At 44.4% G+C, this 18,519-nt stretch overlaps 2 protein-coding genes across 3 annotated transcripts; one reads left to right on the forward strand and one right to left on the reverse strand.

Moving 5' to 3' along the window:
- Positions 1 to 123: 123 nt before the first annotated feature.
- Positions 124 to 3,171, forward strand: th2 (tyrosine hydroxylase 2). Its single transcript, XM_086021845.1, is given in 12 exon segments — positions 124 to 566; positions 883 to 1,057; positions 1,132 to 1,220; positions 1,303 to 1,370; positions 1,441 to 1,491; positions 1,566 to 1,711; positions 1,918 to 2,053; positions 2,133 to 2,202; positions 2,271 to 2,327; positions 2,496 to 2,591; positions 2,671 to 2,804; positions 2,882 to 3,171. Coding segments are annotated over 12 exon segments (1,473 nt in total). The 5' UTR covers positions 124 to 332; the 3' UTR covers positions 3,099 to 3,171.
- Positions 3,172 to 6,526: 3,355 nt separating this feature from the next.
- nup37 (nucleoporin 37) lies at positions 6,527 to 18,479 on the reverse strand. Of its 2 annotated transcripts, none has more exons than XM_086022899.1 (10): positions 18,218 to 18,479; positions 17,379 to 17,576; positions 16,308 to 16,429; positions 12,939 to 13,011; positions 12,095 to 12,189; positions 8,065 to 8,155; positions 7,821 to 8,002; positions 7,681 to 7,731; positions 7,080 to 7,173; positions 6,527 to 6,708 (listed from the first exon to the last, which is right to left on the reverse strand). In XM_086022899.1, exons 2-10 carry the CDS (start codon positions 17,559 to 17,561, stop codon positions 6,595 to 6,597), a joined length of 1,005 nt encoding a protein of 334 aa, XP_085879025.1. In that variant the 5' UTR covers positions 17,562 to 17,576; positions 18,218 to 18,479; the 3' UTR covers positions 6,527 to 6,594. The 2 variants fall into 2 exon arrangements, with proteins under 2 accessions (XP_085879025.1, XP_085879024.1); XM_086022898.1 differs by having other exon boundaries at positions 18,229 to 18,452.
- Positions 18,480 to 18,519: the final 40 nt, after the last annotated feature.

The following is an 18,519-nucleotide window of genomic DNA, read 5'->3' on the forward strand; positions in this document are numbered from 1 at the left end:
GTTTACTATAGTAGGCAAACATGTTGCCCTTGTGTCATAGCCAACGACGGAAAACAAGCAATGCTAAAAATACAAAGCATTTTTCCCCCTCATCATTCGTTATTATTTTTAGAAACATTCATGCAACCCGTGAAGAAGACCTGTTTCGGTTGAATGGCTATCACACGGTGGCATTAAGTAACAAGTGGATGCTCAATGACTTGCTTTTGGCACTGTGACGCAAAAGCCCCCCCCTTCAAAAAAAAAAAAAAGTAGCCACTCATCTGCATTCAGCCCTCAGATGAGACGCTATTTAAATGCCTCGGTCTCACAACGGAGCACATCTTTAAACCATGAAGACGGACAGCAGCGCGGGCCAGGTGGCACCCTTCAGCGGTCGGAGGCAAAGTTTGATCGAGGATGCCCGGCGGGAACGCAGCGTTGGAGGTGGAGGTCCGCCAGGGACCTCACAGGGGGTGGACGCGCAAGTTTTTGAGGAGAAGGAGGGCCAGGTGACCCTCAACGTGCTGTTCAACCTCAGCAATGAGAAGAATGCACGGTTCTTTAAGACAGGCAAAATATTTGAGGTAACCAAAGGGAGGGGGTACCAAAACTTCTGCCTTTCCTAACAGCTTAATGCCTATTGCATTCATTTAATAATGTTTATTTTTGTTGTGGCTGGTAATTGAATGTTTAACCTTATTTAGCTACATTTTACCGACGAAACAGTGATGTTTATGCTAACACTGAACAGGGGACGTTTTTTTTTTTTTGGGGAGAAAGCTAGAGATGGACTCCACATAAACCTTTATTTTAAAATAGGTGAACTGGTTAATAATGAATCGCAAATATAAGTCGTTTGCTATATACTAATTCAACAATGTGTTTCTGTCACCTTTCCAGACATTTGACGCCAAACTCCTCCATGTCGAGAGCCGGCCGGGCAGAAGATCCAAGAACAGCATGTCCGACTTGGAGTTCTTGATAAAGTGTGAGGTGCACAGGTCCAACCTCGACGTCTTTGTCAACTCATTCAAGAGAGTTGTCGATAATGTTAGGTCCATCCCAGAGGAAAAAGGTTTGTTTTGCATAAGCGTTGGTCGCACCCAGTTGAAAAAAAGATCTAATTGCTTCTTTTCATCTCCATCGCAGTCCCCTGGTTCCCACGACTGATAAAGGATCTGGACAGATGCAACTTGTTGATAACCAAATTTGATCCGGACATGGACATGGACCATCCAGTGAGCATCCAATGAAATGTTGCGTCAGCTTTGTTCGAGAAAACACACAGCGTACAAACAATGTGTGTCACCTGTGTTGCAGGGCTACAGAGACCCAGAATACAGGAAGCGACGCGCCTTCATATCAGAGCTGGCCTACAGATACAAACAGTGAGTGTAAAAAGGGAGATTCTCCTAAAAATCACTCAGTTGTTAATTCATTTTGTCCGGTTTAATGGAGGGGTGACCCGCTTCCTGAGGTGGAGTACACAGCAGAAGAAACAGCCACGTGGTGAGAGAACAAGTCCGTGATGAGTACCTCAGAGAAGTGACGACACGTGACCTAAACAAAGTGTTTTAAAAAAGGAGGGAGGTATACAAGAAGCTGAGGAGCATTTACCCCAACGTGGCCTGCCGACAGTTCCTGGACGGCCTGCAGAAGCTGGAAAGCGAATGCGGCTACGGCGAGGAGCGCATCCCACAGCTCGGAGCCATTTCCGCCTTTCTCAAAGGTGAATAACAATCACAGCCACTCACAATGGAAGGCAGCGGATTCGTAGGAGCTGTTGGGGCACACCTGTTTATTGACGAATAAATCTATCAGAAGTTGGACTTCAATTCCCTGCAATTGGATATTTCCAACAGTCGCCTTTGAGTGGTGTTCCATAAGGTGAACATGAGAAACTCCACAGGTTGATAAGCTTGTTGTCCTCCCCAGAAAAAACGGGATTCCAGCTGCGTCCGGTTGCTGGCCTGCTGTCCGCCAGGGACTTCCTCGCCAGTTTGGCTTTCCGAGTGTTTCAGTGCACGCAGTATATTCGCCATGCGTCGGCGCCCATGCACTCTCCTGAGCCGTAAGTCCCGCTGGGTTCGTCCCGCCCAATCAACCCCCATGGGTAGCTCCTTTTACTGATGTTTGACCTCCACCTACAGGGACTGCTGCCACGAGCTACTCGGTCACATCCCCATGCTGGCAGACAAAGAGTTCGCCCAGTTTTCCCAGGTATGCTGCGCATCGCGTTGTTTGGTTCTTTTGCTTGAAACGCCACTGATGAATGCGGTCACTTACAGGAGATTGGATTGGCCTCGCTTGGAGCGTCACAAGACGACATTGAGAAATTGTCCACGGTAAGAAATATTGCTCTGAATGAGATCCGTTGATTGATGAAAATCGTAGGACTGAAACATTCCAAAGAGGCTGTGGCAACTGGAATAGTTGTTGTTGAAATGTTAAACTTGAGCAGCACCTAGTGGCAAAAGCTAATAGCCGAATCCACTTTGCTTCTTCTTATCTAGCTCTACTGGTTCACTGTGGAGTTTGGACTCTGCAAACAGAATGGAACAGTGAAAGCTTATGGTGCAGGACTACTCTCATCCTATGGAGAACTTGTAGTGAGTATTCACGATGTTCATCATAAAGCAGATTTCATTCCGTTCTTGGTGCCTTGACACTCTCCGACCCATCTTCTAGTATGCCCTGTCCAATGAACCCGAGTACAAGCCCTTCAATCCTGAGGAGACCGCCGTGCAGCCGTACCAGGACCAAACCTACCAGCCAGTTTACTTTGTCTCGGAAAGCTTCGAGGATGCCAAGATTAAACTGAGGTATTGTGTTTGCGCCCATCTTATAGGTAACACTTCTACCGCAATGATCATCTAATCCTGTTTGTTTCTGTACGCAGTAAGTACTCTACAACCATCAAGCGACCATTCGCGGTGCGCTATGAGCCAATCACCTGCAGCGTGGAAGTTCTGGATCAACCCAGCAAAATCCAAAACGCCCTGTGCAAGACACAAGACGACCTAAAGATGCTGCAGGACGCCTTGGAGAAGCTCAGCTCCTCCTGAGAACACGGGCAGACAAATAGACGGGAGCTGAATTACATCCGTCCAAAATAAAAAGCATCATTTGCTGTTTATTTGCCTTTGTCTCTGGTACACGCACCGTGAAAGAAATAAACATTTATTTTCATTTCTTGTGAGTGCATCTCTCTTTTACATACAGTACGTGATAAGGGAAAAAAAGCCAGCAGGACCAAACCACTACACAAGCAACACTTGAACAGAGGCCGTTTGTTTCCAAACCGACAATTTCCATGTCGAAAATTCTTGGAAGGCGTTGATCTGCATGTGTTGTTAAGCAGGGAGATTGAGCTTATTATGAATGATTTAAGTATCAAGTTGCCTCCGCTGGTCAAAGTCAAAGCCAACAGTGAGGCCTAGCGGGCCGACAGGGCCGGGTCAGCGGGACCTCACAGTCGACCAAGAGCCGTCCTCGCGGCCGCAGTGAGTGCTGGCACGTAGTCGTCTACTTTTCATATCCTCCCTGAGACGGGAGATGGGCAGCTCTTTGAGGTTTGACTGAGGTCCAGGCTTCTGATCTCCACAGGCGACATCAGAGCCACGCTCATCAATACTCATCACTCCACTATCAACACAGTCAAGTCCTCAGATCAGCCGCTTTTCTCCCTACTTTCCAATAATTCCCATGGCAAATTATAGCCTGCGCCGGCCTCTATGGGAAGCTTGCGAAGAAGAGAACAGCGATTAGGGAGTGGCGAGTGCAGGCAAACCAGACTCCCTCAATCCTTGCATCCGACGCTTTCAAAGCCACAAATCCCAGAGAAACCACAGCCAGGATGCGGGTCTGCCTGAGGGCCAAATAGCAGCAGGTTGCCGCGGCAACCACGAGGAGATCCAGCGAGATTCTTGCGCTCGGCGCGGCTGGCCACAAATCCCAACAGGCGGTATCATCCTGACTCCGAGCAGAAGTGTTTGCATGGACATCCCGAGCCGCCTTGGCGTGGTTGCCTCCTTTGGAGCTGGAGCGCGGGTCATGGGGTTCACCGAGTCCTGTGAAACGCATGTGGAGTTCATGATTCCATTCTAAACACATTACAAATGCTATTTGCATAAGTTCACCGAAAGGACATACTGACAAACAACACGGGTAATAAATGCAAGTAAATGAATATCAAGACTTGGTATGAGCCAATCCTATTAGCGTTCGACGGTAGCTGCAAGGTCGTACATTAATCTATCACATTTAATGGAGGTTTTTAATCCCGGATAAACCAGCGGCGGGCGAACAACTACAGCAAAGAGGATCCTTGCATCTGGTTTTCCAAACTTTACTTTTTTGACATATTCTTACATCATCGTGGGAAAACACTCACAGCAAACGGGACGCGAGATTAGACCAAACACCCGCCTCAAAGAGTTTTAATCTCCTGGCCTTCGTATGATGTTGCTCATTAGCTCCGCCGCTCTCGTTGAGCTTAAAGTTTTAAGCAGAAAAAAAATAACTGCAGCAATTAGTCGAAAGTCAGATCAATGCAGGGTTGTAGGAACAAGGTCGCAACTTACTTCCATCCTTGTTGTTCCTCTCCTCAGCCTTGAGATGGCGTCCTTGCGGCAGTCCTGCGGAGCTTGCGAGACCCGCGACTCAAATTTCAGGGCGAGAAAATATCTCAGTGTGCAAAGGGAGGTTTGATAGCATTTGGAAAACATTCAGAGTGTGCACACACCATTATGGCTCTCTGGCTTGCGTGCAGCTGCTGCTCCGGCACCTCTTGCCCCCAAAAGCACAGCAAACGCCCGAGCGGCGACCGCATTGGACTTGTTCAAACATAAAAGGACGTACACGGAGAGCGGTAGCATGTTATGCTTTGCGGCCGGCGGTTTGAAGCACCCTGGCCAAGAAACATACGAGGTTGACGTACTGGTTTTTAAAGAGCTAAAGGTCTTGAAAGGCCTCGCGTCGTTGTTGGAGGGTAATTAGATGTCAAGAACAGTAAGATGATTCCGTGGGAGGCCATGAACCACACAGTGCCTACATGCAGATGGATTGAAGGGCCCGTAATCCTCGACCAGGATTGGTCTGGCAAGGGCGCTCATCGCCAATAAACTCAAATGTTGTTAAGGTTCAGGATCAAGTAAGCCAATATGTCGGCACCCTTGAGACATCCCAAACATTTTGTTGAAAACTTGTTCATAGCATTAGTAATCATGCTAACAAATGGATTCAGCTAGCAGGAGGTTCAAAGTGTCTCGTTTTGACACCAGAAGGATCAACCTTTGTTAGGGTTGATCCCAGTTAGAAAAGAATCTTTGATCTCTACCAGAGACATCTCAAATACGTTTTTATCTTTTGCTGACAAACTAATTCAGGACACAGGAGGTTTCAAGTTTTTCCCGTTTCGGACACTTAAAACTACAAACTGCATTCAGGTTCAGTTTGTCTTCAGGAAGTACACAAATGTTTGTAAAGAATACTTGATCGAAAACCAAAGACAACTTAAACATTGTAAATCAGTGCATAGCTTTACTAGTCATGCTGATATCATATATCTGATATCAATCTGATCATATAACATCTGGGTTTATGCTTTTTTTTTTCTGAAAGTACTGTACACATACTGCATCTTGGTCAGTCATTATTGATCTGTACCCCTCATTGTAATTCTGCTCATAGTCTTCATGATATTACCCAAACATGGCAGGACCAAAAACCCAATACTCTCAATAAAATATTTCGATATTTTTCGAAAAGATTTAGGTAAAATCTAAAGAGTTCCTCCCTAAATGCTAACCAACAGTGAAAGATAGCTCCCCCGAATTAAGACCTCAGAAGTTCCTGTCACTGGCACATTGTAGATTACAAGTAACATCCATTTCACAGCGCCATCAAGGTAAAGCAACACACTTCCCTTGACTTAGCGCATGATTTAGCCTCTCTGCGGTGGTTATACGCTTAACAGAGTGTGGAAGGGATCAGTCAAATATGCAGCGTATTTCTCCACTTCGGGATGTGTCACGGGGTGGGGAATGCTGGGAAAGCGGCAAGACGGATGGATTGACGGCGAGGCGGACTGGCGTTGGCACAGGTGCCTGCTTTTGAACTGCAGCTCTTTTGGCACAACATAACAGGCCAAAACGGTGCAGGCTGAGTTATGTGCGAGCGCCTGGATAACCACACCGCGCCTCAGCCTGGATGAGATCCTGCCAAGCACCTGACTGGCCGAGAGCTAACGGTATATCGCGATGAGTTACGACATCGGGGGATGGAAAAGTGCAGCAGATATAGGAAGTTTTAAGAGGGCTGCACACCTCGGGGAAGAAATCCACAATGTGCAATAAAAGCTCGCTCGTGTGGAGTGTGAGGAAATTCTGCTGTGTGAAGAGCCTTGGCGGAGAAGTTGCCACATCAGTGCTCACGGGAAAGACAGATGAGGTGAGGCTGACACGAGAGTCAGTAAAGAGAGTGCAGGGGGAAACAAAAAAAGTGAATACAACATGTCCACAGAATTCCGCGCACACGCAGCATCTACTCAGAAAAATATTTTATTGAACCCATTACAAGAACAGCAGCAGAGATGAGAACACGTGCTACACGCTACATCTCCGTCATCCAGAAGCAAATTTTTCGGTCGCCGCCGATCACGCACAGCGGGAGCGTGCGGTGCCAACTGAGACTCGAGCCCACAGTCACCGAGCCCACCGTCACCGGCTGGGATAAAAAAGAAAAGCAGAACTGCTCATGAGAACGGTGAAAAAAAACACAAAAAAAACAATCGCACCCGGGTGGATGACTGGGCTTGGGCTTCATATGCTCCCGATTGACAAATATTAACGGCATCCCCTGATCGTAACCTCCAGATGACCTGGTGGTCCTGATTTGCCGCTAAGTACAGTCACTTTAAGTGGTTCAAATCCATCTTCCCCATTGAAATGAATTGAAATTCCATTCATCCGTTCCAGAGTAACTTAATAGCTCCATTTTTTTCTTTTATTGTACTCAAGTATCGTACCTCGAGCTCACTCGAACCTTGAATTTTGGCTCGTAACACGACAGAAATAGCTGACTGATCGATTACCGACCTGCGGGTGGCCGAGATGGTGGATGAGCAGCTGACTGCTGATCTTTCCGGGACATCCGGTGGTGGCGAAAAGGTTCTCTTGGGCTCGAGACCACCTGACGACGGAAGACCAACACTCTTGTTTGTGAAATTCGTCTCCTCAGATATTAAAAGTTACATCCACGCTGTTGGAAAACCTTCAAGGGAGGCAGCATATTTACCTGCTCGTCATGCATATCGAGGAGCGCGTCGAGAGGGCTGACGTCCACAACCACCGGGATGAAATAGCTCCAAAATGCTAAATACTTTTGTCCATATTTTCACGCGGTTGCACTTTTTTTGTTTTTTTTTTTAAACTTACCCGCACTAAAACCAGTACATAAACAAGAGATTACGACTCTCTGTCCAGCTCTAAAAAGCAGGCTGTACTCAAAATAATCAGCTGAGCAAACATAACAGCTGAATCCCATAGGAAGCGTATTTAAAGAGTTATTTATGTTTTTCCACGTCTGTTGTGCGTTGAGGTAAGTGAGACGGGGACTTTGTGGTTCAGGGGAAAAACAGGTGGAGCATGCAGGTAGACATAACTCCTTTGACATCTTTTGGCAGCAAATGTTTCTTACTTGAACTGCTGGGCTTTATCTCGGTGCGCCGGCCTTTTTTCCTGGGGGTAGCTGCGAACCGGTGGAAACAAAAACAAAACAAAAAGTTCTCTTGGTGTAGTGGGCGGTGTAGCTTGCAGTCAGGTCAGGCCGGGCGCTACCTGGAGCGGGTGATGTCCCAGATGAGCCAGTCGCTGCCGGCCACCGCGCCCACTTTGATGGTGTTGGCCAGGCACCAGTCGGCGGCGCTGAGCGGCGATTGGCCGCAGTCCAGCGACAGGATGGCCTGCTGGCTCACCAGGTCGTAGAAGCGGATGGTGCCCTTCTTCTCGGCCACCATCAGCTGAGGCACAGGCGCTTCTGATTAGCTGTCCACGATGCCTAAAGGGGGTTAACGGCGCCTACCTTGAAGACTTCCTGCGGGTGCCAGCACACACTGATGCCAGGAGAGCGTAGTCGGAAAATGACGCTTTCATTTCCTTCCAGGTCCCACACCCTGCAAGAAACCAGAACATGATCGCCTATTTTTGTGCGAGTAGAAATGCATTTTCACCCCCAACATTTTTTAATCGGCCTGATCCATGTTCTAACATTTAACACGAGCACCATCGGACGTTTATCAGAAAATATTACAAATAATTTTTTTTTAATTGGAAAAAATTTGAAAACAATATTTGAAAAAATATCATCAATAAATAATAAAATATAAATAAATTCCTGGGATTAAATGGCTGGACTGTGAAAAGTAAATTGGTCAGTAGCAGTGAATGAGTTTGACCTCTCATTTCTGTTGAGATTTTTTAAAAAAGGTGCCGATACGGATCATGTAGCCAAATATCGCTCATGTAAAAAACGTTCATGAGTAAAGAAAACGAATGCCACACCCGATTCAAGTTTACTATCAAGCTAAATGTCATAAAAAGGAGAATTACACATGTATTTAAAACAACCACATAGCTTGAAATGGTTATAGCATGTTTCATAAACAAGGTTAAGTGGGCCCCCACCTCCTCTATTTTTTCTGAATGTGGCCCTCATCGGAAAAAAAAAAACCAAGCTTTGGACATCCCTGCTGTAATGGTTCAAAAGCAAGCCAAAATCTTTTGCTCTGGATACGGGCACTTCCATTTTACGGCGCTGACGACACTTGGAAGCGCTGCTGCCTGCGGCGCCCCGGTGCGGACGATGATGGCTTTACTGCAGAACAAGTTACTTTTACAGTAGGAAAATGACAATCACTGTTGACGGGAAAGCAGTCAAGGAGGTTCTTGTGATAGCAAAAGCAAAAGAAACACACGCACACAAAAATGGACGTCGCAAAAGACTTGGACGGAGAGGGAAGCGGTGGATCTCTTGGTTAACCAGAGGAATGAGGAAAGGTGGACAGGAGGGCAAAAATGGGGGAGCTGCAAAGACGGGAACTGGTGGATGAGGTCACCTCGCACGGTACCTCCCAGGTCAGCCCCGATGCGGATATGCCCCATTTAACCTCGAGGCCAGTCACTTAACACTACACTTTTACCCCCCAGGAAGAAGGTTCCCAGCTGACACTAAACACACACACACACACATATTCTCACACACAAGACCACGGGAGCAAAACAATGACTCGGCCTTATTTTCGCAGAGCGCCGGCCAAGGCGAAGCTCCGTTGCACGCTACTCGACCGGAGCCAAAGTGCGGTCCACCGCGTTACCCTTCAAACGGGGCTCCGCGGACAAACATGAACAGCAACGAAAAAAAAAAAAAAGAAAAGAAAAAAAAGAAAAAAAGAAAGAAAAGATACATGACACCGCTGACCTGCTGAACGCTTCATCGCTCGGGACGCTCCAAAGGACATCTGAGGTTGGAGCAAGAAAACATGGAAATGTACAACGCGCCGTAGAGAAACGATTAAGTACTCAGTACTCACAACAACGTTAGGCTTGCAAGTGTGTCATTACCAGACTGCTATTACAATTTTGATTTTTCACGGTTTACAGTAACATTTAGGCACCATGATTAAAAAAGAAAATGCAAGAGAAAATCCAATTCGTCCAATTACGGTCAATCTTTCTGAAATATGTATCCAAATTGTATGAATGTCACATTTTGGGGCCAACTTGAGTGGGCTGACAACAACACAATCACCGGATGTGGTGGAAGTGACTTCAAAGAGGAGAAAAGTGCCTCAAACTTGCACAAGCAGCAGCAGGTGCCTGTCAGCTGTTGACAGTGAACCCAGTCAACCCCGAATCCCAGCAGGAGCGTGTCACTACCCCTTTTGCCCTCTAGGTGGCGCTTTGGCCCACCGACTGCTTGTTTTGGGCAACATGCAGCAAGTGTAATGTGTCAAGAGGGGGAGGAGGAGGACGTGGGAGTCTGAGTTCCCAAAAGTGCAGGGGCACGGCGATGATAAAATGTGGTCGCTGGTTTCATATCAAAAAGTAATAGTTGCCATAAAATAATGGTAAATTTGAAAAAAAAAAAAAAAAAACGTCACCATAAAAATCTTCCCTCATGGCAGAACATGTGAGCACTCCTGACAAAAACTGCACACACAAGTGTAAATAATGTTAAAGCCGTGACTAATTAAACACAATAAAACTAAAATAACTTTGTCTCTTAAAATGTTTCCTTCTTTTGATATATTGTTTTTTTTCATTTGTTTGCTTTCTGTTGGTCATCAACTGGAATGTCATCGTTAACTGGCACTGACAATCAAACGGACTTGACGAATCATACGTCAATTATTATTATAATTTATTAAGGGTGGAACGTGGGCGACTGGTTAGCACGTCCGCCTCACAGTGCCAGTGCAGCGGTCGTGGGTTTGAATCCGGCCCTGGTTTCCTCCCACATTCCAAAAATATGCATGGTAGGTTAATCAGACACTCTAAATTGTCCCTAGGTATGATTTTGAGTGCAAATGGTTGTCTTTGTGTGCCCTCATGAGGATAAGCGGTTTTGGATAAGTGATGGATAGATTTATAGAGTTTGTTTTCCAACACGTAGGCGTGAAAGATTCGAGATCAGCACAGATTTTGAGCGGAAGATAAAGATTAGGTAGCGAATCTCGGATTGTCACGGCAATTATGAGGGAGCGAAGTGACGACACGTTGGCGGTCGGACTTCCAGAGTATGTGTCACGGAAAAAATAGTGACAGTGTCTGTGTCACAATTTTGAGAAACGACATGTTTATGGGGTGAATGACGAACACCATGTAAAAAAATCCGCTGATCGTGAGTCTGAGTCGGTCATGGCGCATTTCTCATTTGTGTATTTGTAAGAAAATAATTTTGCCATCAGTCTTTGTTGTTTTACAGTTGGCGTTGCAAAAGCATAAAATATTAGCGTCTGAGCCGCTGTTTTGCTCGTCATGTTTCTTTTCACAAAAAGCGAGTTTTCGGCCCTTTTTGGTCAGAAAAAGGGTTTTGGGGGCATGCGGTGAAACCAACTATTATTCTCGTTATTACGAAAGAATGGAAAACGCTCGAATTTCTTTTTTTCTCCTGATAAAAGAAGAGTCCACTCTTTCTTTTGGTAGGTTGAGTGCTCATATTGTCCCAGAACACGATATTCTGCGGTTCTTGAAAGATGAATCAAACTGTTGTAAAACGGCTGGCAGTGAACAAGCGTCCTTGGGTCTCTTCAAAGGCAGCGCATAAATCGAAGCTATTATTGTCATTATCGCGGCTTCTCTTCTGGGGCCGAAATCTCACGAGATTTGCCCAAGTCTCGCGCGACGACGACCTACCAGAGAATCCCCGCTGTCGTTTCGACTGTTTACAGCCGTTTGACTTTATTTACGTGATGATACCCGCGGCGAACAAACATCCATAAACGACTCGTAAACGACTGCATTTCACCGAAAGGGAATGAGTCACAAATCCGAGGATCCGTCATATTGGAAGGTTTCGTTTGACTCGGGCTGGCGCTTGATCCTTTCCCCCATGTGTCTTGTGCTGCTTTGTGGTTTTGCTCTCCGGCAGAGAGTGGATGGAAACATTAGCAGCAAAACAAGCAGCTAAAAAGCCGCTGACAAGACCAAGAAAGGCCGTCATGGGGCCCTCTCCGGGGGCGTGTCCCGGAGGTGACCCTTGCTACTCCTCCTCGCACTTTTTTTTTTTTTTTGTGTGTGTGTGTTAATGACAAACCTCCTCCTCGCAGAGAGTGAAAAACCTTGTGCGGCTAATTGGACTTCCATATTTAAGCAATTAGCTCGCAAAACAGCTGGGCGCTTACGCACGGTCATAGCCGAGCGTGTTGTGCTTAGCGTCACGTTTCACTGTGGAAACACGGCCGGGACTTTCTGAACCCGTAACAGAAGAAGAAGAAGAACAGAACTCCAAAACCAGAAGCCGGGGGCCCCGAACACACGTACTGTAACGCACGCAGCGGAAAGAAGAAAAGAAGAAAGAAAGACAAGAAAAAAAAAAAAAAAGCCAGTTGGACCTGCAAGTGTGATCATCGCTGACGGAAGCGATTTGTTTCCCTTCGGTGGGCTCGAACACCAAATGGTTAACGTAGCTGCTGTGGCCCTCCATCACCTCATGAAAAACACACACAAGACAAACAGCGTTAGCGTACGGCCTTCGCGCAGACTTTGAGAACTTCCGAGGGGAATTTTCCGGCTTCTCCCGCTGTGGCGAATCGTGCCAGTGGAAAATTGCACATTTTGGCACTCAAACACTTTGAGATTCGAGGGAATTTCGAGGAAAACATCACCTCCCTCGCCGCATGTTTTCACAAGCCGATCGATGATGCTAAGCTAACGAGAAAATGCTACTGACGACAAATGTATTTTAAAAAAAAATAAAAAAAATAAAATCCAAAAGTTCAATCGAATCAGCTCGCACTTCACAAAAATTAACAGATATTGGAACACAAACGGTGCATCAATGCGTGTGGACAGACAACTCACAGGCATATATTCTTTATCCTCTGCGAAGAACTGTGACTGTCTGTGTGTATATCCATGTCTACACTGTATTACAGTGCCCCCAGGTGGCCAAGATGCGCACACCAGAAGGAACAGCACAATGGGCATTAAATGAAAGCAAAGAAATTATAATATTTAGCGGCAAAAAATGTTAGACTCTTCATTCAATTTAATTACTGTGTGTCATGAGTGTGTTTTGAGGGCTACTTTTCCTATCAAAAACATTTTTAAATTGGTAGGATGGAACGGATGAATGACATTTCCATTCCTTTCAATAGGTAAAGATGATTTGCGATGTGTGTTTTGGGTGCAACAATTAGGTTTTTTTTTTCCCCCGCGTGTTAGCCGCCGCCGTACCTTGACCTCGTGTCGATCCTGAAGGTCCGACGTCAACAGGCGGATTTTTCTGTCGGGGGCGGCCGTGCAAAATCTGCAAAGACGCGGGAGCCGACGTGTGAAAACAATGCAAAAACACAGGAAAAAAAAAAAAAAAAAGAGGCGTGTCACTCCAAACATGCACTCTGCGTGTGTGCGTGGTAGAAAGTTGGATCAGGCTGCCCGGGAGATTGTAATTGCACGCTAATGTAAACACGGGAGAGAAACAAGAAGGATTCCCTCCTCCGCTTCCCTCTAATCAGGCGCTGCGTTATTTTTCACGCAATTACGCTGACTGGCTCGTGACAGGGAAAACACACACACACACACACACATGCGCACTCACGCGGGCGGTGTGGGACTTGGCAAGACGTGACGCGGCAAATCAGATGAGATGATATTAGCGCGGGCGGCACATTAGGATGTTATTGGGAGCGCTGTCAAAGCAAAGTGATGAATGTCAAACAATGGGACAAGCGCAAATAAAGCTGCCATTAGGCCCAGAGCGGCATCAAACTCCAACCGGCGCGCGTGCGTGCAAATGTGGGAAAACTGGAGTCGGGTTTTCGGTGCCGTGGGCTTGAAAAAGACAAATATCGATTTCAATGACTTAACACTTGGTCATCTCCACTTTGAGGTAAAATCGGTTCCGATACAGGAAAATAATGAATTCAATATATCAAAAACAAGAACTAGGGCCGTCAAAGCGTTAACTATGGAGATTAATTTAAATGTTATAACGTATTCAAAAAAATTAACTCAGTTAACTCAGTTTTATTTACTTACTGTTCCAGCTTCCCTCTGCTCACATTGCAGCTAGAGTCACTGTAACAAAGATGGACTTTTACGTAGTTTTACTTTTAGTTTTACCAAATAATTTGCGCACTTTGTAAAGCTAAATTCAAATACCATATTAGTTTTATGTTTTTAGTGTATTGTTCAAAAGTTGCATTTTACAGGAAAATAATCATATTCAAGGATCAAAGAAAGCTATTAGAACACTCATGGAATCAAAATATACTTTATCCTATATTAATTCCAAGATATTACTCGCGTAAATATCGGTTCCAAGCTTTGTAAAAAATTACAGTTGAAAAATATGATTAATCGTGGTTAATTATGGAAAAAAAATGCGATTAATTAGTTAAAACATTTTAATCGTTTGACAGCACTAGTAAGAACATATTTTAAAGTGGAAGTCAAGTCAAAAATGTTTTTGACAATAATATGTTGTATGCGCCGACCACCAGTCTAAATTGCGTTTGCTGAATATACAAAACAACTACAGCTCTAACAAAGCACTTTACATTGCAATAACAAAATTGCAATAGTATAACAAGTGAAAGCAATAAATTAAAACACAAATTACAATATTGAGACACTGGAAAAAAAGCAGAAAAGTTTCAGTCTCATATCGGATCAAAAGCCATAGCATATTCCACAATCGCAATATTTTAGACACTTAAAAGGGAAATCAATCCAAACATATTTTTTTCAAGAACATGTTCCCAGCAGGCCCACTAGTTGAAACATGGCATTCTGGTTAATATTGCGTTTGTGGAATATGAGTTAGGCAGCAAAATCCGCCCGTTTTTAGCCATCTCAGGGGGCGGCCATTTTGTCATTTCTGTCGACTGAAAATGACATCACAACTACTCAGGGCTCAGGTAACGACCAATCACAGCTCAGCTTCAGAAAACAGGTCAGACGTGATTGGTCGTCATCTGAGCCCTGAGCAGTTGTGATGTCATTTTCAGTCGACAGAAGTGACAAAATGGCCGCCCCCAGAGATGGCTAAAAACGGGTGGATTAACTCTTATTCTACAAATGCAATATGTACCAGAATGCCTTGTTTCAACTAGTGGGCTTGCAAAGAACTATTCTGGAAAAAAATATGTTTGGTTTGACTTCCACTTTAAGACTGGTGGGCGCATAAATATCCTACTGTAAAAAAAACCTACTCTTTAATTATTTAATTATTTACATTTTAAGTAGTAATTGTATTTTTGAACAGGTTATGCAATTTTCAGTTTTGAAGAAACGGCATAGTTTAATTTATCTAACTAACAAAACAAATTAATTTTAAAAATCCCCTTGAAGGAATAACAAGTTATTTTTATTATCTGTTTATTTCATTGTTTCTAGGAATTGCATTCATTATCTGACCTTCATTTCTGCTTATTTTCGTCTAAATACACACGCACATACAGCATTGGATGTACTTGGGTATTGTTGCTAAATAAAAGGGAGTCATGTGGCTGGCTTCTCGCACTCCGCGCGAGGCCCCCGCCTGAGTGCTTTCCTGGCAGCGTACGTGCGACGATGGAACCCGAGCGTAGAGTCATCCGCGCAATAACACGCGCGCACGTCACAGCGCCTGGCCGCGGCTTGGCCCGCGGCGATGCGAGCGCCGCGGGGCCTCGCCGTTACGCAACGACGACACTTGGACGCCGGGACCCTCCCACCCGGACGGGCAATTAGTGGAAGGGAAAGCGCCGCTGTCGAACAATTGCGTCGTTAGCGGCTCCTTGGCAGCCAGCGGCGACTACTTCAACACAGCCGCTGCTTGTGCTGGATGGAATTATGAATGAATAATCATGACCTGGACATGGCGAGGCTAGCCTGACATCTTGGATGTGTGCTTACGTAACACGAATGGAGAGGTGAATGGCTTCAACCTGGAATTCACAGAATATCCAGGGGCTGCCTGCGCTGTACAAAGCATTACATGTCCATTTAAAACAAGCACACAACTTTGCCTGTCGCTTTCGCTAGCTTAATGCTAACACACAATGCATGGTATCCATTAAGAGATGTTTGGACGGAACTGGCATATTAACACATAGACGACATAGCAATTCTCACAGGCATATATTCTTTATCCTCTGCAAGGCACGACACCTTACTGTAGTCTACTGATCCACAACAGTACTGTAGTTGTGAAAGTCGTCTTCATTTGTGTCTAAATGACTATTATACTGCACCCTGGTGGTCAGGTCGTGCACACCAGAATGAGTCACAATGAGTGAACACACTTTTGAATTCTTTACATTTCGTTTTATTTTGCTATTACTATATGTTTTTTAAAGTAAATATTAAAATGTGTTGTGATTTTCTTGGTCTCATTTTTTGTAAAATAAATTTCCCCCCCAAATTTGACAGAATTTTGACACTCTGGAGCGACTTTTATGTTTTTTATCTTCTTCATGATGGAGTTTTTGATTGTTACTACGGAGCAACATATAGTCCAGAAAATACGGTAAATACTTCATAGGAGAAGACAATGGCGAGCACAGCAAATCAGAATGGTAGTAACGCTGCCTTATTTTGATCCAGGAAAAACCCTGGTACCTGAGTGTGGGAATCCTGTCCAGGCGGGATTCCGGGCTCCAAGCGAGCGCGTCCACTCGCGAATCGTGATGGAACGCACGGAGAACGTTGAACTCCACTCCCTCCACGTTCATGTCCTCCTCCTGAGGGAATGTTTCATGGTGAGGGGGGATGTGCAAAATTTTATTTTAGAGCATTTGCTTGCATCAACTTCCACAGAAATAAAATGAGTAATTTTATCATTCATAATTGGAATTCCTTAAATACTGTACGAACAAGTACAAAAAAAATGATTGTCGGAATGACTCTGATTAGGGCTGCGCAATTAATCAAAATTCAATTACAATTATTACACTCCACAATTACAAAATTGGCATAATCGTAAAAAACATTCATTAATATAAATCTATATCCAACACCCTCTATTTGTTTACACAAGGAAATCGTACTTTATAGATTTGCACCACAAATTTTATCAATTTTGTTTGGTACAAAAGGAACACAAATAATTATAGTGTTTCAAAGAAATGCATTTGTCATTATATTTTTTACGTTTAAACATTTTAAACCAAAAAATAAATGACCGTTTTGAATAATTATGATTTCAATTATTCCCAAAATAATCATGATTAATATTTTTTTCATAAATCGAGCAACCCTAACTGTAACAAATGAACAACTTTGAATAGGCTCCAGAATCGTTTTCAGATTTACTGCAATCTGTGAATACGTGAATGGATTTTTTTTTTTTTTTAAATCACATTCACACACAAACTAATTCTCCCGCTTCACTCCCCAGGTCAGGCCCGACTTTATAAAGCCACACACATCCAAAGTCACAGACGGAATGTGAGGATAGTGACCTTAAGTGGACTACAATAATACCTTCATCTCACATGCACATTTTTTTCAATTGATTGCCTTCTTTATGGTGTCCGTTTCTCAAAGTGAATTAAACTCACTTGACACTTTTTGGAAAAATAGCGGCTTGAGAGGCCAGAAAAGTCACAAATATCGCCTCCAAATGGCTAAGCTAGCAACACAGACTCTCCTCTCTCTTTGGTGCCACATTGTTGGATGCCAATGCCTCACCTGGAAGAGACAGGTGCCCACCACCACATACTGGTTGCAGCCATAAGCCAGCAGGGAGGCAGCCGTGCCCGAGGCGAAGGGGCTGAACTCCACCACGTGAACGTAGTCATCACACGGCACCGTGTAGTTGGGACCCCGGCTGGCGTTGTTGTCCCCTGCGCCAAGTGTCCTGGCAACGCTCATGTCGAAACACTATGTCTGAAAGGAATCATTTAAAAATGTGATTCAAGTAATTCATTTTCTATACTCTCCAATTCTAAAGAAATTTTTTTTTTTATTATTAGGCAGGTAGATAAGGAAGTTGATTTGACTATTCTGTGAATGGATTCCAAAAATGAAAAACAAATGAAATTTCTGCATAAAAGATTCAAACCCCAAACCTTAGAAATGTGAGGCAGACATGCTAACCACTACTGCCTCTCAGTAATTCATTACAAATAAAAAACCTCTCTTGACGCCATTTTGAGTGCAATACATACTACACAACCACTAACTACATTTCACGCACATTTGCCTTTTTTTTATACAATGAATTAGCAGGTCAATTCATTAGGTACCCCAGCACAAGATGCCTACTAAAAAGCCAGTCTTTTAATGACATACACCGCTAAATTACAAAGAGCTCTCGGTGTACTTCTGTTGATAGACACGAAAGATGAATCTTAAATGACATTTTGACTCCGTGTGAAAAATGAACTTTGTAAGCATGTGGCACATGAAGCAGCTCACAACCGTTTTAACATTTGCTCCAACAGCTTAATAAACTCCTTTTATTTGTTTATTTTCTGACTGAAAAGGCTCACATTCGACCTAAAGCAAAGAGCAGAGAAAGGACGTACTAATGTGTCACCTTTTTACTTTCAAGTAGGTCCCGTCGAGTCAAACGGAGCGCGGTTTGGGGGATGTCGCCGACTGTCTTCCGGGTTCTGCTCGGAATGGACCACTGTGGACCAAACGCGGGGGAACACTTCAGTGACTAATGACTTAAAAACCGTCTAAATGCATATTCAGAAGCCCCAATTTTAGTTTATATTAACTATGGAATTATTTTTCACATATTTTAAGGCTTAACATGCGTTAATCGCACGCTTGACGAAAAGCAAGAAACAAAACGATGAGAGGGTCTCCTGCAAGCTGATTG

Source organism: Filicampus tigris, chromosome 22, assembly GCF_054856515.1.
Source record: "Filicampus tigris isolate MCC_2025a chromosome 22, RoL_Ftig_1.0, whole genome shotgun sequence".
Taxonomy (NCBI): Eukaryota; Metazoa; Chordata; class Actinopteri; order Syngnathiformes; family Syngnathidae; genus Filicampus; species Filicampus tigris.

Bases quoted from the DNA above. Each gene is read 5' to 3' on its own strand.
- nup37 (XM_086022899.1), bottom strand. From the start codon at position 17,561: ATGAGCGTTGCCAGGACACTTGGCGCAGGGGACAACAACGCCAGCCGG. The intron at 16,430-17,378 runs GTGAGGCATTGG...ACATTCCCTCAG, and splicing joins TGGGCACCTGTCTCTTCCAG to GAGGAGGACATGAACGTGGA. The intron at 6,709-7,079 runs GTCGGTAATCGA...TTTTTATCCCAG, and splicing joins ACCATCTCGGCCACCCGCAG to CCGGTGACGGTGGGCTCGGT.